The sequence below is a fragment of the Epinephelus moara genome, chromosome 7 (assembly GCF_006386435.1).
Source record: "Epinephelus moara isolate mb chromosome 7, YSFRI_EMoa_1.0, whole genome shotgun sequence".
NCBI classification, from domain to species: domain Eukaryota; kingdom Metazoa; phylum Chordata; class Actinopteri; order Perciformes; family Serranidae; genus Epinephelus; species Epinephelus moara.
Genome location: NC_065512.1, coordinates 21,894,747 through 21,908,878, shown reverse-complemented (window position 1 = coordinate 21,908,878; position 14,132 = coordinate 21,894,747). Strand labels below are relative to the sequence as shown.

The following is a 14,132-nucleotide window of genomic DNA, read 5'->3' as shown; positions in this document are numbered from 1 at the left end:
CTTCCTTTGGCCCTTTCAAAAGGCCAAAGGAAAAAGGGGCACTTTTAAAAGAGCCTGAGAACATAAAAGAGGACCTTCTCATATTCTTTAAAAACAAGAGGGGCTACGGAAATTTTTACTGTGATCTCTACATGAAATGGTGAGCACTGTGACTAATTCAGCACACCGAAATTCTGGTTACAGCTAACACAGCATGGTAAAATGAGATATTAGATATTAGACAACTGAATCTACACTACTGGAGATCTTTGTGCACAAAAATCTAACAAAGCTGATGTACTATGTAGAGTGCTGCTAATGGAATTTAGTAATTATTAAAGTTATACAATAAATAGTTTGTAATCAATTGAATACACCACAAGTTAATAATTTAACACCCATGAGCTACATTTGTCTGTGGAGCAGGGTATAGCAAAGCCCCGCAAGATTTTTAACATTCAAATGCCAAGTTGCTGACTCTTTTGATTCCTAAGTTAAAAGCTCATTTTAGTATCCAAATATACAGCACCTCAACATTGTTCTCTCTGCAGAGGTTTTCAAGGACATGTGCTCTGAATAAATATGAGGCAAATTTAGTGACCTTCTACCTGTGTTTTGATTCATTGGCAGTTACTGGATGCATGCATAACACATCAAGGCTGTGATCTGATTTATCTCGCTGCCTTGGCTACTGAAGCCATTTAAATGATGGACTTTACCAGGAATATTGTTTACTGCCATTTTACTCAGGACTGTGTGTGCAAAGGGCACACACCAGTTCATTACTACCAATTATATCTGTAAAGGCGAATCAGCTCCACTGTGCGGCAAACAAAGGATGCCTGCCAAAACAAACTAAATGATGCAAGTTAAATTTGCACCGTCAAAATGAGCTCAATACACTGTATGAGCCCAATTGTTCGCAAATCAACATGCACCACACACACCTGTGTAAAAAGTGTGCCTGATGCTGCGATGATAAACTTTGAAAGGGCTTGTTACGAGTTTATTTCCAGGTTTTAACAATCCACAGGACCTTTGCACAAAAAACATTTTGACATGTGACAGGTGTAAATAATAAAATTAAGGAAGGCTGTATCCGGTGCATGCGGGCTCACTGTCACACTGTCATGGCTTACTTTGGCACATGAATAGAACAGAGCCATCGTTAAATGTTATTAGTAACACCTGTGCTTTTCCGACGATGACAAGTCAAGATGCCTGCTGTGAAAAAGGACTATTAATGTTTACTTATCTCAAGCACTGGTCTTCAGTTGCAATAGGTTGTAAGACGCAGTAGAATGGCTCTTAATGCTGCACTTAAATGTGGTAAAACTTTGTCTAGACTGTGCTTATGTGGACTGTGTGTGTTCAGAATTGACAAAGAGGGGCATGCTATGAAGGTTTCTTAAAATTTAGAGTAGCTTAAGTATGCCCCACATAAAGAAAAACACCACACAGAAGAAATCAGGGCATTGTTTAAAATGCTCTGATTTCTGCATTGAACTAGACCTACTTTGTGTTTGTGGCAGATCATGACAGCCACCACAAGGTTTAAAAACTGAATTTTTAAGACTAAGCAGAATGTGACATGTCATCACAGGAAGATGAAAGTGGTTAGATTGCAGTTTCATAACACACTCCGTCAGTTTCAAAATCTCCATTGCATAGATCAAACTCCACAACTTCCCAAACCTATTAGATTTCTGAGATTAAAATACTATCAACTCCACAGAAATCAAGGTAATACCATTCAGATCTTTTCCCCTGCAAAGTTTCCTAACTTTGGCACAGATAAACACCGTTTAAACAGACAGCGATAATCTAAATTAAATAGCCCAAGATGGCGAATGCCTTGTTGTTAATATGAAAGCAGAAAAATGGAGGGTATTGTCATAATCTCAAAGGGTAAATTTCAACCCAGACCGCAGCTGCAGCATTAGCTGCGCTCTCCTTTAAGAGGAAGCAACAAAAAGAGAAGATAAAGAGGGGGGAGACGAGACCAGCGGGCAGCCCCCGGCTTTAACACTCATAACACATAACCTAATGTTGAGATAAAACATTAAGAAAGCCCACCTGTGTTATATCCAGTTGTTTGATCATTTCATGACATGTTGTCACACGAAGCTTGAAACCACAACAAGCAGTGCACAGGCAAACCAGACGCTACTTTGATGCACTCCAACAAGAGGCTTAAAAACGGCGTATTTCTAACCAGCTAACTTATGTCCATGTTTTTATCATCCTATGAAAACATGGTCATACGGGGTCCGGACAGAAGGTGGATCCGCAGAGTGGACTAGCTGGCAACAAAGACAGGATCCACGCTGCAAGGTAATGACAAGACTGAGCAGCGCTGCCTGCCTGTCTGTGTGTGCCAAGTACCGGTGACATGTTAACGTTAGTTTCTCAACTCTACATCCGAATATTCTGCTTGTGACCAAGTTCAACATGACAACAGTTACCGTATGAACAAAGTTAAGAGTAGAAACACACGAAAAAGCGGTTTCTACTTTGACATGAACTTTTTTTGTCGCCGTGTTGAACTCACGGAGCGGATTCAGTGAGACAAGTGTCGGAAGGGATGCTACTGGTTTAGCCAAAGGAGCGTTAGCTTAGCCGCTAGCCCGAAACACCACATTAACGTTACTGACCGTACGTTAGTCACAAACACCTGGCGAGCTGAGGCAAATAAACTCACCTTGTCGTCGAAAAACCGGCGTCTCCCTTCAAAAAAGCGAAACGGAATAACACTGTGTTAATTTACTTTCCAGTTTGGCGCAGTTTGCGGGATGTTGAGAGAGATGAATGGAGAATTTGGCCAGTATAATTGAGTCCGGGGTGGGGGTGTGACTGGATGTGTTGGTCTCTAGTCGCAGATTGAAGAGACTCTCTCCTCCGCTTCACTCCGAGCAACTCGGGAGAAGTGACGTCAGCTCGAGGCTCCTACAATGCAAACTTTTGTTCCCCCCCAAAAACACTGCAGCCAGCTCGTGCATAAACATCAGCGGATACACTCCTCATATCTGTATCATGAGTGCAGATGATGTCCAAATATAGACCCACCAATGTGAAAATTAAATAATAAAAATTATTTCACTGTTCATCACCCTGTAGACTATATTCACAAACAGGTGCACACATTTCTGTTGCCTTCAGTTTCCACCAAATCCCTTTAATGTAAAAGATGAAAACAACTATTATTTGAAAATTTCAAATGCTACAAATTTTCAGGGTTTGCTTATAACCCTTTAAATTCATTTTTTTAACTTAGGCTTTCATTTTGATCAAATTTAGGACATTTACAAGTCAAGTCAAGTCAACTTTATTTATAGAGCACATTTAAAAACAACAATCGTTGACCAAAGTGCTTTACAATGGATACAATTATGCACAAGAAAAATAATCAACAGTGAAAAAGATGAATATCAAACAATATGTTCTCATGATTAATCACCAAAAGCTAAGGCATTTACTCCATGAATTGATACAGAAAAGGCACAATTTGGTGCATGAAAATTCAAAATCTAGGAAATGAAGTGTGTGATGCTCAAAAAAATTTTGTCACAGGATCCCTCAAATCCTTAATTTCATATATGTCCCCTCCAAATGTTGAAACAATACCTACACCCATATGTCTTACAGTACACAAAAATTATTATCATTATTAGTTTTTGTTAATCACCAGAATGTAGGAAAATTTCCTTGCGGAGGACCCCCAAACCTCCTGTTTCATATGTGTCCCCCTCCAAATATCGAAACAAGACCTACATCCTTATGTCCTTAAGTACACTAACAGAAGCTTTTTGCTATACACTAATAGGGAATGCTAAATTAATCATGTAATGCAAATATACATATATATATTTAAGAACTAGAATGTAGGAAACTTCCTTGCGGAGGACCCCCAAACCTCCTGTTTCATATGTGTCCCCCTCCAAATATCGAAACAAGACCTACATCCTTATGTCCTACAGTACACTAACAGAAGCTTTTTGCTATACATTAATAGGAATGCTAAATTAATCACGTAATGCAAATATATATACATGTTTAAGAACTAGAATGTAGGAAACTTCCTTGTGGAGGAACCCCAAACCTCCTGTTTCATATGCATCCCTTCCAAATTTTGAAACAAGACCTACACCTTTTGTCTTAATAGCAGTTGGGTTTTTTTGTCATACATTTTTTGTCATACATTAATAGTGAATGCTAAATTAATCACGTAATGCAATTATATATGATTTTAATCACCAGAATGTAGGAAATTTCCTTGCAGAGGACCCCCAAACCTCCTGCCTTACATGTGTACCTCCAATGTTGACACAAAACATACGCCCGTGGGCAAAATTAGGTTTAGATTTGATGGTGCTTCAGTGGGTATAACAGTTCAGGTCCACAAGCAAAATTTAGATTGCCGCATGGCAAAAACAGACACATTAAAGCAGACTCATACAACAACATACACAATAAAAATACCCATTTTTTTAATAAATAAAGTAACATGCAGTAGCAGTAAGAACAAAAAGTGATAGCAACAAGTAAATACAAATTTAAACAGGTTAAAAAATGAGATTACAGTGCAACAGTGCGGGTGAATACAAATGGCACAAATTAATTTGAACTGTAATGTAAATTTATCCCACATACTTAATCATGAATGTTTGGATCTATTGCACCTGCCCCTGAGGAGTCCATTCATCTGTTTTAAAGGGAACAGCTCAAACTCTTTATTTATTTATGTAAATTATATTCTTCTTTTTTCTGGACTCTTTTTGTTACAAAAAATGTGGACTCAGTGTGGACTGCCCTGATCAAGGACCAAATGAAGCTCAGAATAGGATGTATACACTAATAACAAGGCATTACATTACATAGATCATGTTCATCCTATAAAGTGACTACTACTACTACTATCTGCCTTTTCCCCTCATCATTAGTTCAGTCTGCAACAGGAAATGGGGCTCATTTTTATCATTAAATGCAGTGTATTTAAAACAGAGTAACAGTAACTGTATCACTGACATGGACTGATGTAATGCTGTAGATCCAGTGTTTAAATATCACAAAGCTTTAGTAATGAATTATCATGGAGTCAGATCAACATTTGCTTTTTCTGGGAGGTTACACCCAAGCTAATGAGATTTCTGTGTTTAATTTCTGTATGGATAAAACAAAAGGTCACCTGTAATTACAGTAAGTTGCACCGTGTTGTCTTTTTTGGAGGATGTGTCTATGTTAAGTGGATGGGGTAGCTTTCAATTCATGGCACTGCACCTTTCCCCGAGCACACTGTACATGAAGTTGAGCTAATTGGATACAGTAATTAAGGCACAAAGGAATGTTTGAATTCAAATGTGGAGGAGAGCATCCTTTCATAAAGATATGTCATTTAAAACAGGTTTATTTGCTTGCTCACCATCCCTTCCCTCCCTGCTTAATTCTGTGTCATTTTAGATGCAGCAGTCACAGGAGCTACTGACTGGACTGAATGAAACACACGCCTGGCTGGATGAACACACATGGTGAGAGAGGGGAGGGAAAAAAAAAAAGATTTGATAAATTCGTCACCCGAGCCACAGGATACCTGGGTTTTTAATTGTATTGGACAATCTTCATTAGAGAGAATGAGCGATGGCAGAGATCAGGGCAGCGTCACTTTCAAAAGCCTCTCTCCGGCCACGCTTTTTCACATTGCACAATCAAAATGTCAGCCTACCTTGGTCATTTGTAACATACTAAGTCGCAGTCGATGGCTGCAATGCAGCAGCATGCTGGGGGAAGGGCAAACAGTCTGTCTCCTTTAAAGGGATTTTTAAAGAGTCTTGATTAGAAAGTATAATGAGATACCAAAGACACAGCAAAGATGATCTCTCCAGAGACTGATGGAAAACAAATTAAGATGGTGCTTTTTGTTTTTAATTATTATTTTTCCATCAGTCCTCAGAAAGCTCAGTGTACCCGAAAGGCACAGGAGTTGGACTCTCTGTCATTGATTTTTTTTTTCCCTGACACATTTGAATAATACAGATTTTAATCATGTCAGCACACAATGCTCTGATCCCTTTAACACCAAAGCCTTCCAGCACTGCACATGCATTTGATTTAGAAAATGGCACAGTGTATGAGCTAAAAACTGGGTACATTCAGCTCTTAAGTTTGTGTGCATGTGTGTCAGCGTGTGTGTTTGTGATTGCTTGTGTGTGGACCATACAGTTTAAAATCTAGTGCAGTGTTTTTAACAGTTCTGAGCTAACCAATCCAAAAAATCTGCTACAACATGTGAGTTGTAAGCCTGTACTCAGAATCACACTGCACGGGAGATGAACATGTGCATTTGTCCCCTCCAATAGAAACATGACAGCAGCAGAGGGCTTTTATTTGGACAAAATTAAAGACATTTACACCCTAATCTCATACAGGAAATGTGAAATTTGTTTCCTAAAAAATCAGAATGCAGGAAATTAAGTGTTTGATGCTCCAAATTTGCTGCCGGAGGACCCTCCAAACCTCCCAAATTCATGGACACGGGACCTGCAACCTTGCTTCTTACAGTATACTTACAATAGATTTAGTCAGGTTTGAGCATTTATTTTACACATGCAAATTGTACTGTTATTAAGATTTCTGTAGCCCTGTAGGTGGAAAAGAAGGGTAGTATACTATGTCTTGACATGATATCTGTAATAGAGTACTGGCCATTCAGCGAGCAGTCATCTAAATAGTGGCCTTTGTTTTCCTCTGTTAATTGGAGCATGTTCCAAGATGGTGAATGGGGGAGAAACACGAGACTTCCAGGACATGAGAAACAGATGCTCTACACTACTGTGGATGGACACCTTTCCCAGGAAGGACAAGAACAAGAGGAGAGGATGAGCTGAACAATAACTGATCTGTAGTGCTGAGAAAAGGAGAAACCAGAAAGGCAGGAAGGAGTTGTGACTTATTCAAATCTATCCTTTTGTATTTACACAAAGGCCAGAGTTAGTTAGACATTGTGAAGCCTATTGTATTTTATTGACACATAACTTGATCATCCACAGGCTTGACGAACCTATGTCTCGTGACCCAGCGTGGCTCTCATTTTCATTCCATCTGTCACGCTACTGTATGTCATATCTTATTCGTGCATACCAATGTCCATTTTAATTAGTCATTCTGGGTCAACGCAGACCTCTTCCTGCTCCGAGCAGCGGTGCGGCAGATGTGTGAATGAAATTTGTGTGCTATTATTTGAGTGAAAATAGGCCGTTAGAGCCATTGTGACGAGACAACAGCCCCTGTATGGTAATAAAATACATACATCAGGGTTAAAAAGAAAAGACAGTTGTAGAGATGTAACAACATGAAACACTTTAGTTGGTATCTGTGTGCAAAAAAATAAATGGTTACGCCTCAAAAGGTTCATCTTAATTAAATTCAACCCCATTATTTCTCCAAAAAATCAAATGAGGCTTTTCAGTGTATTAGTGTTACAATTAATTATCATAATTAGAATTATCATAATTGTGCCTGTGCAGGAAAACACAGTTAAGAAAAACATCCTTTTTGCATGTTAATACACATATTTCTCTGCTGCAGCTGGTGACTAACAGTTCAACACTTTTCTGTAGCATATAAAACAAATGATAAATCTGTGTAGGTGCAGCAGACCTCTGATAATCACACTCAGTTGCCATTTTGTTTTCATGTCACTGTTCATCCTTAACTTAGTCAGTTTGAATTCATCAAAAAACTGAGATGAGGGCGGCAATTCAGAGACGTGGAGCAAGACTAAAATGTGTACACTGTTTACAATCACCCTCCAAGCTCTCTGTGTCAAATGGAGGCTCACAACAATCAGCTGTTGAATCGCTAAAAAATTGTTTACTGTATGTTCAAGAGCGTGAAGCAGTGTTTGGCCTTGAGAAAAGTAGTAAATTTGAGTTCAAATCTTACAAATAAGGGCATTATGAAAAGCCCATTTAAGGCAAGGTCGGCGCTATGGAGTCAGCACTGGGAGGGGACCAAATCTGCTGGGATGGGATGTGTCCGCCCCCCTTATATATATTTTAATTACTGCCTTGATTAGAGGTGTTGTACATAATTGATATAATGTTATAATTTTTGACAATATAGTCCTATTTTACACCAGTGTATACACAGTTTATACAGTCATACATGTGTACAATAAGCAGACAGATATGTTGTCTTGTCATTATTATATTAAAACCTGTCAATCACTTCCACATGTTTTGATTTTTGGTGGTTGGACTTTTGCTCATCTGGTAACAAGCCTTTAAGCTCTGTTTTTGCTTTTCAAATGTTATTATTTACACATCCTGTCAGTGTTTGGTTATTTCAACTACAACCTGAGAGAAGCAACAGTTAAGCATCTTCAACCAACCACACCTAACCCCACACTGCAGCCATAGTCCTCTCCTGCAGCTGCCGTTTGGACCTTCATCTTGTTATCATGTTAATTATTGTCCACCACAGCGAACTGCAAGGCTTTCTTATTCCTCAAGAGGACTTTCACCCCAGCTTGGAGACATGATAAGCTTTTTATATTCAGTAGATCTTGTATTTCACCAAAGAGATGAAGATATCTGTTGCTTCTAGACACATGTGGGTCATTTTTAGAAATCATTATTCTTACAGATCAACAACAAATACTCACACAACTATGTCAAACCGATTATCTTCCATGTTTCCGGACCTCATCAATCAGTAGAAAATCCCTTCCCAGCAATGTCAGAGTAGGGACTTGACAGAAATGTGATTCAATGTCCCACCTTGTGGCCAAATATAGAAATTACCTGAAGGTTATTGTTATGATCCTCTATTAGTGTGCTACATTTGATAGTTCATAACTACATGCTAAAATCATTGAGAGAAAGCACTCAACAAAAGGAGGCACATGCAGCTGGGTTTTACAGAGAATTTAAGAGAGGATAGACTTCTTGGACATCTAAAATTAGATGCGCATGAATGGGAAGAGAGAAAAAAAAAAGGACTTCCTGCTGACTTCTCTCAGTTCTGTTTCATCTCGGCCCACGCTGAGATGTCAACAGAGCCACTGGACATTTGGAGGGAGTGGTGCTTTTCACATGACAGTGATTTAGATATCCTTTCAAAACTAATTAGACTCTATCCCCAATTTCGCTGTCCTAATTCGTCCTCCTTCGCCTCAATTATGCACTGACATATATATTTAGCAGAAATGTTCTATGTAGATCACACAGAATGGAGAGGAGTCATTCTTTTTTCCTCAACTTGCATATTTTTGACACTGCTGGACAGCCCACAGCTGGATGGCAGTATATTAGAAATACTTCCTGTTATTGCCTAATAGAAGTTTCTGACTTTGATCAACTGGTTTTATCACAGCAACAATATGTGTTTGCCAATTCATGTATCTTGCTCTGTATGTTATTTTGTGCTCTGTACGGTAACCTTGGGTGTTTTAAAAGGTGCCTTTTTAAATAAAATCTATTATTATTAATTCAACAGAAGCAAAAACAAGCCCTTCGTATAGTCAAACATATTTTATTATGAAAAACACACAGGGGCTCGGATCCTGCAAAATGAATCTCAAATATTGCACAAAAGCATTCATGCTGTCAAAAGTGTACAACAGTATTAAGAGGGGTATTTTACACAATATAATAAAACTCTCAAGTCATCATTCTGCAGCATACCCTTCACAGAGCCAAATACTGATTGTCTTTAATGTCACAGGAGCTTTTAATATTTCCAACTCCCAAATCACGACCACTCTACCTCATACAAATAAAGCCATAATAATGCCAAGTTTGAATTTCACAGGGCTGAAAGGAAATACACAAAAAAATACACATTGTATCTTCTGACCAGGTAAACAGTACATAAAGCATGGAAGAACTGTGAATGTGCATTATTTTTATGAAAGCCATTTTCTGGAATGAACGAGGACAGTTTCATCTGTTACGATTTTTAACAAAACCTGGCTTTTACTGGCTATATGTGGTAAGTCTCACACCATGTCACCATAACAACTGAAGCCCAGGACAGAATGCAAGGGAATTAATAAGAATTTTATCTGGCACTTTCTATTTCAAAATGACATTTTACCTAAAAAAGAACCTGCTTCACAGACCTTGCAAATCGACCTCACTGGCTACGTTTACATTAGAGTTGCTCCAATACCAATACCACTACTGGAAATGCATCTGATACCACCTAAAATGCTTGATTGGATATCAGCGAGCGTGTGAATCTATACACTTTACTGATAAACTTTAAAATAGTTTCACACCTAGGTGAAAAGGCACTTCTCCTTTGAATCAGTTCTTATTTGCTGCTCTACAACAGTGGCTTCAACAGGAAGTTGCAGTGCAGCCACTGTTTTAGAGCTGCCAAACTTAACAGTAAATAGTGTGACGTTAGCCATTAGCAAAATCTCAAATAATAATGATAATATTAATAAAAGGAAAGTTCTATTGCATTCATTTTCTGTATGTTTCTGTTCATGTTTTACAAAAGGGTTTAACTAAACCATGCCATACAACCATGATAGCAATTATTTCACATCCGTACAGGGTTAGTAGGACACAGCTTTTATTCATTTTGTTAGCGCCATGGTATCAGATCGGCACTCGGTATTGGCTGATACGCAAGCTCAGGTATCGGAATTGGTATTGGGAAGAAAAAAAATGTTATCAGAACAACTCTTGTTTACATTCATGGAGTCCCAAGGCAAAAAGCTAAAACACTATCTGGGTTTTTGTTTAAAGATATTTACATGTGCACCTTGTTAGCCTGCGGTTGCTAATTCCTGTATATTTAATACTGCTTTAAAGGGACACTGCACTGGTTTTTGAAATATGTGATTTGTTATCATGTGAAATGTAGACTCCAGCATTTTTTAAGCTTAATAAAAACTTGGGACTAAACGTCAGGGTGTCTCAGTCTCTGCTGCATCAAGTGATCATTCTTATTTTAAGTTCCCTCTTGTTGGTCCCCAAGTTACTTGCAATGGTATACTAAATCACTGAACATTTCTGTCTGCTCAAAAAAAAAGTATGAAAGCTGTGCTCTTTATTTAATCCCTCACTCTTTGAATGAGCAATAGCATATGCACGAGAGAAATAATTATTCCAAAATAAATGTGTAGCGCCTGATAATAATATTACACATGACGTAGACCAGGCCGTTACAGTTGCTGATGCACCAATCTGAAAAATGTACAGATGATTCTTAGTTAGTGTAGAAGACCAAAAAGCAGAAGTAGTGAGATGTTTATGTGCCACGGTGAGATGTTAGTATTAAAGTAAGCCTGGTGTCTTCTCACAATCACACTACATTATTCTGTGCCATGACATTAAAATGTGTTAACCCACAACTACTTCAGTAATTGTTTGTTTTTTTTAAAAGTGGACTTCCCTATGCATGAACACACACCCAGTGAGGAGGGCCTGGTGCTCCCTGTTGTGGCAGAGCGAGAAAGTTCTCCTACGGCACGCTGTCGGTCTCCTCGGCCTCCACCAGGCAGGACCGGTCCGTGTCCAGGACTCGAAACGGAGGGTGGTACTCAAACGCCGTGAATATAGTGGAGCCGAGATTGTGCTTCTGGTGCAGGAACCAAATAGCTGCTGAGACTCCCATGATAGCCACCACGCTGAGAATGACCAGAGCAGATAGCAGCGCGCTGGACTCTGAGGAGAACATGTAACAATGCAAGGAAGGTCACTACTGTAAACACAAAATCCCAGAGGAATAGGTAAAGAAACAGAAAAAAAAGAGCTCAAAGGTCGACTTACTCGGCTTGACTTCCTCTGGCTCTGAAGAAAAGAAAAAAAAACACATTGTGAGACAAGTGGAAAACAATCCCGACCGTATTTTACTGAAGTCACATTTACTATTATCACGCTACATACTCATGGACTCACTTTCAGAAGCTCTGGACAAAGACATTTTGACTTACATCTTGCATAACAAAAGACTTAAATCTTACTCTGATTGGTCTCACAGACCACTCCGTTCTCCGCCTGTTCCAGGCAGCTGACATTCTCCCACTTTCCTGTTTCGCTGTGCAGAGTCACACACGTATCCATGGGCACGAGGTCTGATGGAGGAGGCCTGGCCATCCAGTTAGTGAATCTTAAAGGTTGCTCACCGAACCACCTCATGGTGTCATCTGACAAGACACACCAATCAGTACTGCAGCAAGAATACAGCCACTATCACAGGTAATGTCAATGTAATGATGGTGTTGTCCATTTTGCTTTGCCTTTGGTCTTCCACCAGCGCAACCTTCACTGAGCTGTGTTACAACACAAAATAATGTTGAAAGCAAATACATTTCCTTCCTCAGGATTTACACTGATTGAAATGTGATGTAGAGTTTCTGGTAGCTCAGCATCCTCTCACGATGCCTTCAATGACTGCCTTTAAAAACAGTATTTCCTGAAGTTTTGCAAGGATTTAAAGACAAGGATGAGTAAGTGCTCTCATACAAGCTTTTTAAAAGCACTTGCAGAAAAAAGGGCCAACAGATAACAGCTTTATATTCACTAAATAGAGGATTAACTAGAGCACAGAGCAAACTGAAAATATCTCAGATAATCTTCCAGTTGAGATGATTTATCTTTTTGGCCAAAATACTGTCGCTAACTATTTAATTTCTGGGTTTGGACAGCTGGTTGCCTCATCTGTGTCCATGGCAATATTTGGAGCAACTCCTCTAGATGTTAACTTAAGTTTAGCCCAAGCGGACATTGTCTCACGTCTGGCCATAAGGCTCTTCCTGTGTTAATGAAAGGACTCCTCGCCTCCAACATATGGACTTTGGATTAAGGATGTTATGTATCATTTACGTTTGGAGAAAGTCTGTTGTTATATGTAGGATCAACTGCACGCTTCTTTGATACCTGGCAACGATTTTTAACTTTTGTGGCAAATATGGAAGCTGAAAAATTGTAATGAAACACACTATACTCCGCCACTTATGCCATACAGATTAATCAATTTGCCACCATTCATAATAACTTTATTGCACTGCAAAATAAAAAAATGCTGTTGCTAAGGTCAAGAATAAACTTTCACACTCAACTTTTAAGCCAGCATGGACAACAAGTCAGAAAGTGCCTAGAAATATGTAGATAAGGTGACCTTAAGTTTGGATTTTTTGTAGAATTAACGTATATCATATCCCAAAGAAACAGATGATCACTTACAGAAAATAATCAGTGGACACTTTATAATTATTACAACCGTCTGAAACAACACCCTTTAAGATTCAGTGTTGGTTTTCCTCATAGTTACCTCCAAACAAGTGTAAAAAGATTTCATCTTACTGAGGTTAGCCCGCATGTTTTCACAGTCCTCCAGTCACACTATACTTACTGTCTGTGTCATAATACATTCCCAGCCACACGTTGACATTGTTTTTCCACACCTCTGGGCTATAATTAACGACAAAGTCATTCTCATTGGCGCTCTGGATGGTCAAAAGCTCTAGAAAAAGCAGAGCAATATATGAAGACAAAATCACACACACAGTGAGTACACACAAGTCCATTTGTCAATTGTTGTTAAGATATTTGAAAATAAAATGTCTCTGGTACCGAATCCTTGGCAGAGGGTTTTTGCTCTGTCGAAGGTGTAGCTTTTGATTTTGTCCTCTTCTCCGTGGACAAAGTGGTAACATCCGTCTTCAAACGGCACCCAGGTGCGTCCGTCAGCAGGGCAGTCTGAGGAAAATCAAGGGACAGAGTGGTAATGGAAAGATTTGACTCCTGACCTATCTAGGTTTATTTTAGCTGTGTGCATGTGTGCAGGACGATTTAGAAGCTACAACAGGAGAATTAACAAAACACTAGGCGTGTGTCATATCATCTCGTTCACGATAATACTGGTATAATTGTTAATATCATATGAAAAATACAAATCGTAATAATATATTTTGAATTGTTGACATTTTGACGTCATACTGTTACCCATGGCAACAAGAAGCGTGGTTGATTTACATACAGTGGTGTGAAAAAGTGTTTGCCCCCTTCCTGATTTCTTAATTTTTTGCATGTTTTCCGCACTTAAATGTTTCAGATCATCAAACAAATTTAAACATTAGTCAAAGATAACACAAGTAAACACAAAATGCAGTTTTTAAATGAAGGGTTTTATTAATGAGG

At 38.9% G+C, this 14,132-nt stretch overlaps 2 protein-coding genes and 1 long non-coding RNA gene across 11 annotated transcripts in view; 1 reads left to right on the top strand and 2 right to left on the bottom strand.

Annotated features, from left to right (window-relative positions):
• The window catches only part of LOC126392918 (bromodomain adjacent to zinc finger domain protein 2B), a 62,813-nt gene extending 59,958 nt beyond the window's left edge, over window positions 1–2,855 (bottom strand). For 8 of the 9 annotated variants that reach the window (XM_050048659.1, XM_050048662.1, XM_050048664.1 and 5 more), the window contains exon 1: window positions 2,681–2,855. The gene's annotated coding sequence lies outside the window, so the exon portion shown is untranslated. Of the gene's footprint in view, window positions 1–2,055; window positions 2,192–2,680 lie in introns of those variants that run through there. The other variant, XM_050048660.1, reaches the window with a different exon arrangement.
• On the top strand, window positions 2,187–8,689 carry LOC126392919 (uncharacterized). Its single transcript, XR_007570227.1, has 3 exons — window positions 2,187–2,313; window positions 5,437–5,504; window positions 6,734–8,689. It is a non-coding gene; the product is annotated as an uncharacterized LOC126392919 (long non-coding RNA).
• Window positions 8,690–9,491: 802 nt separating this feature from the next.
• The window catches only part of cd302 (CD302 molecule), a 10,644-nt gene continuing 6,003 nt past the window's right edge, over window positions 9,492–14,132 (bottom strand). Inside the window, exons 2-6 of the mRNA XM_050048910.1 lie at window positions 13,566–13,691; window positions 13,345–13,455; window positions 11,954–12,136; window positions 11,760–11,780; window positions 9,492–11,654 (exon numbers count right to left, since the gene is read on the bottom strand). Coding sequence (XP_049904867.1) covers window positions 11,452–11,654; window positions 11,760–11,780; window positions 11,954–12,136; window positions 13,345–13,455; window positions 13,566–13,691 — 644 coding nt within the window. The 3' untranslated portion in view covers window positions 9,492–11,451. The remainder of the gene's footprint in view (window positions 11,655–11,759; window positions 11,781–11,953; window positions 12,137–13,344; window positions 13,456–13,565; window positions 13,692–14,132) is intronic.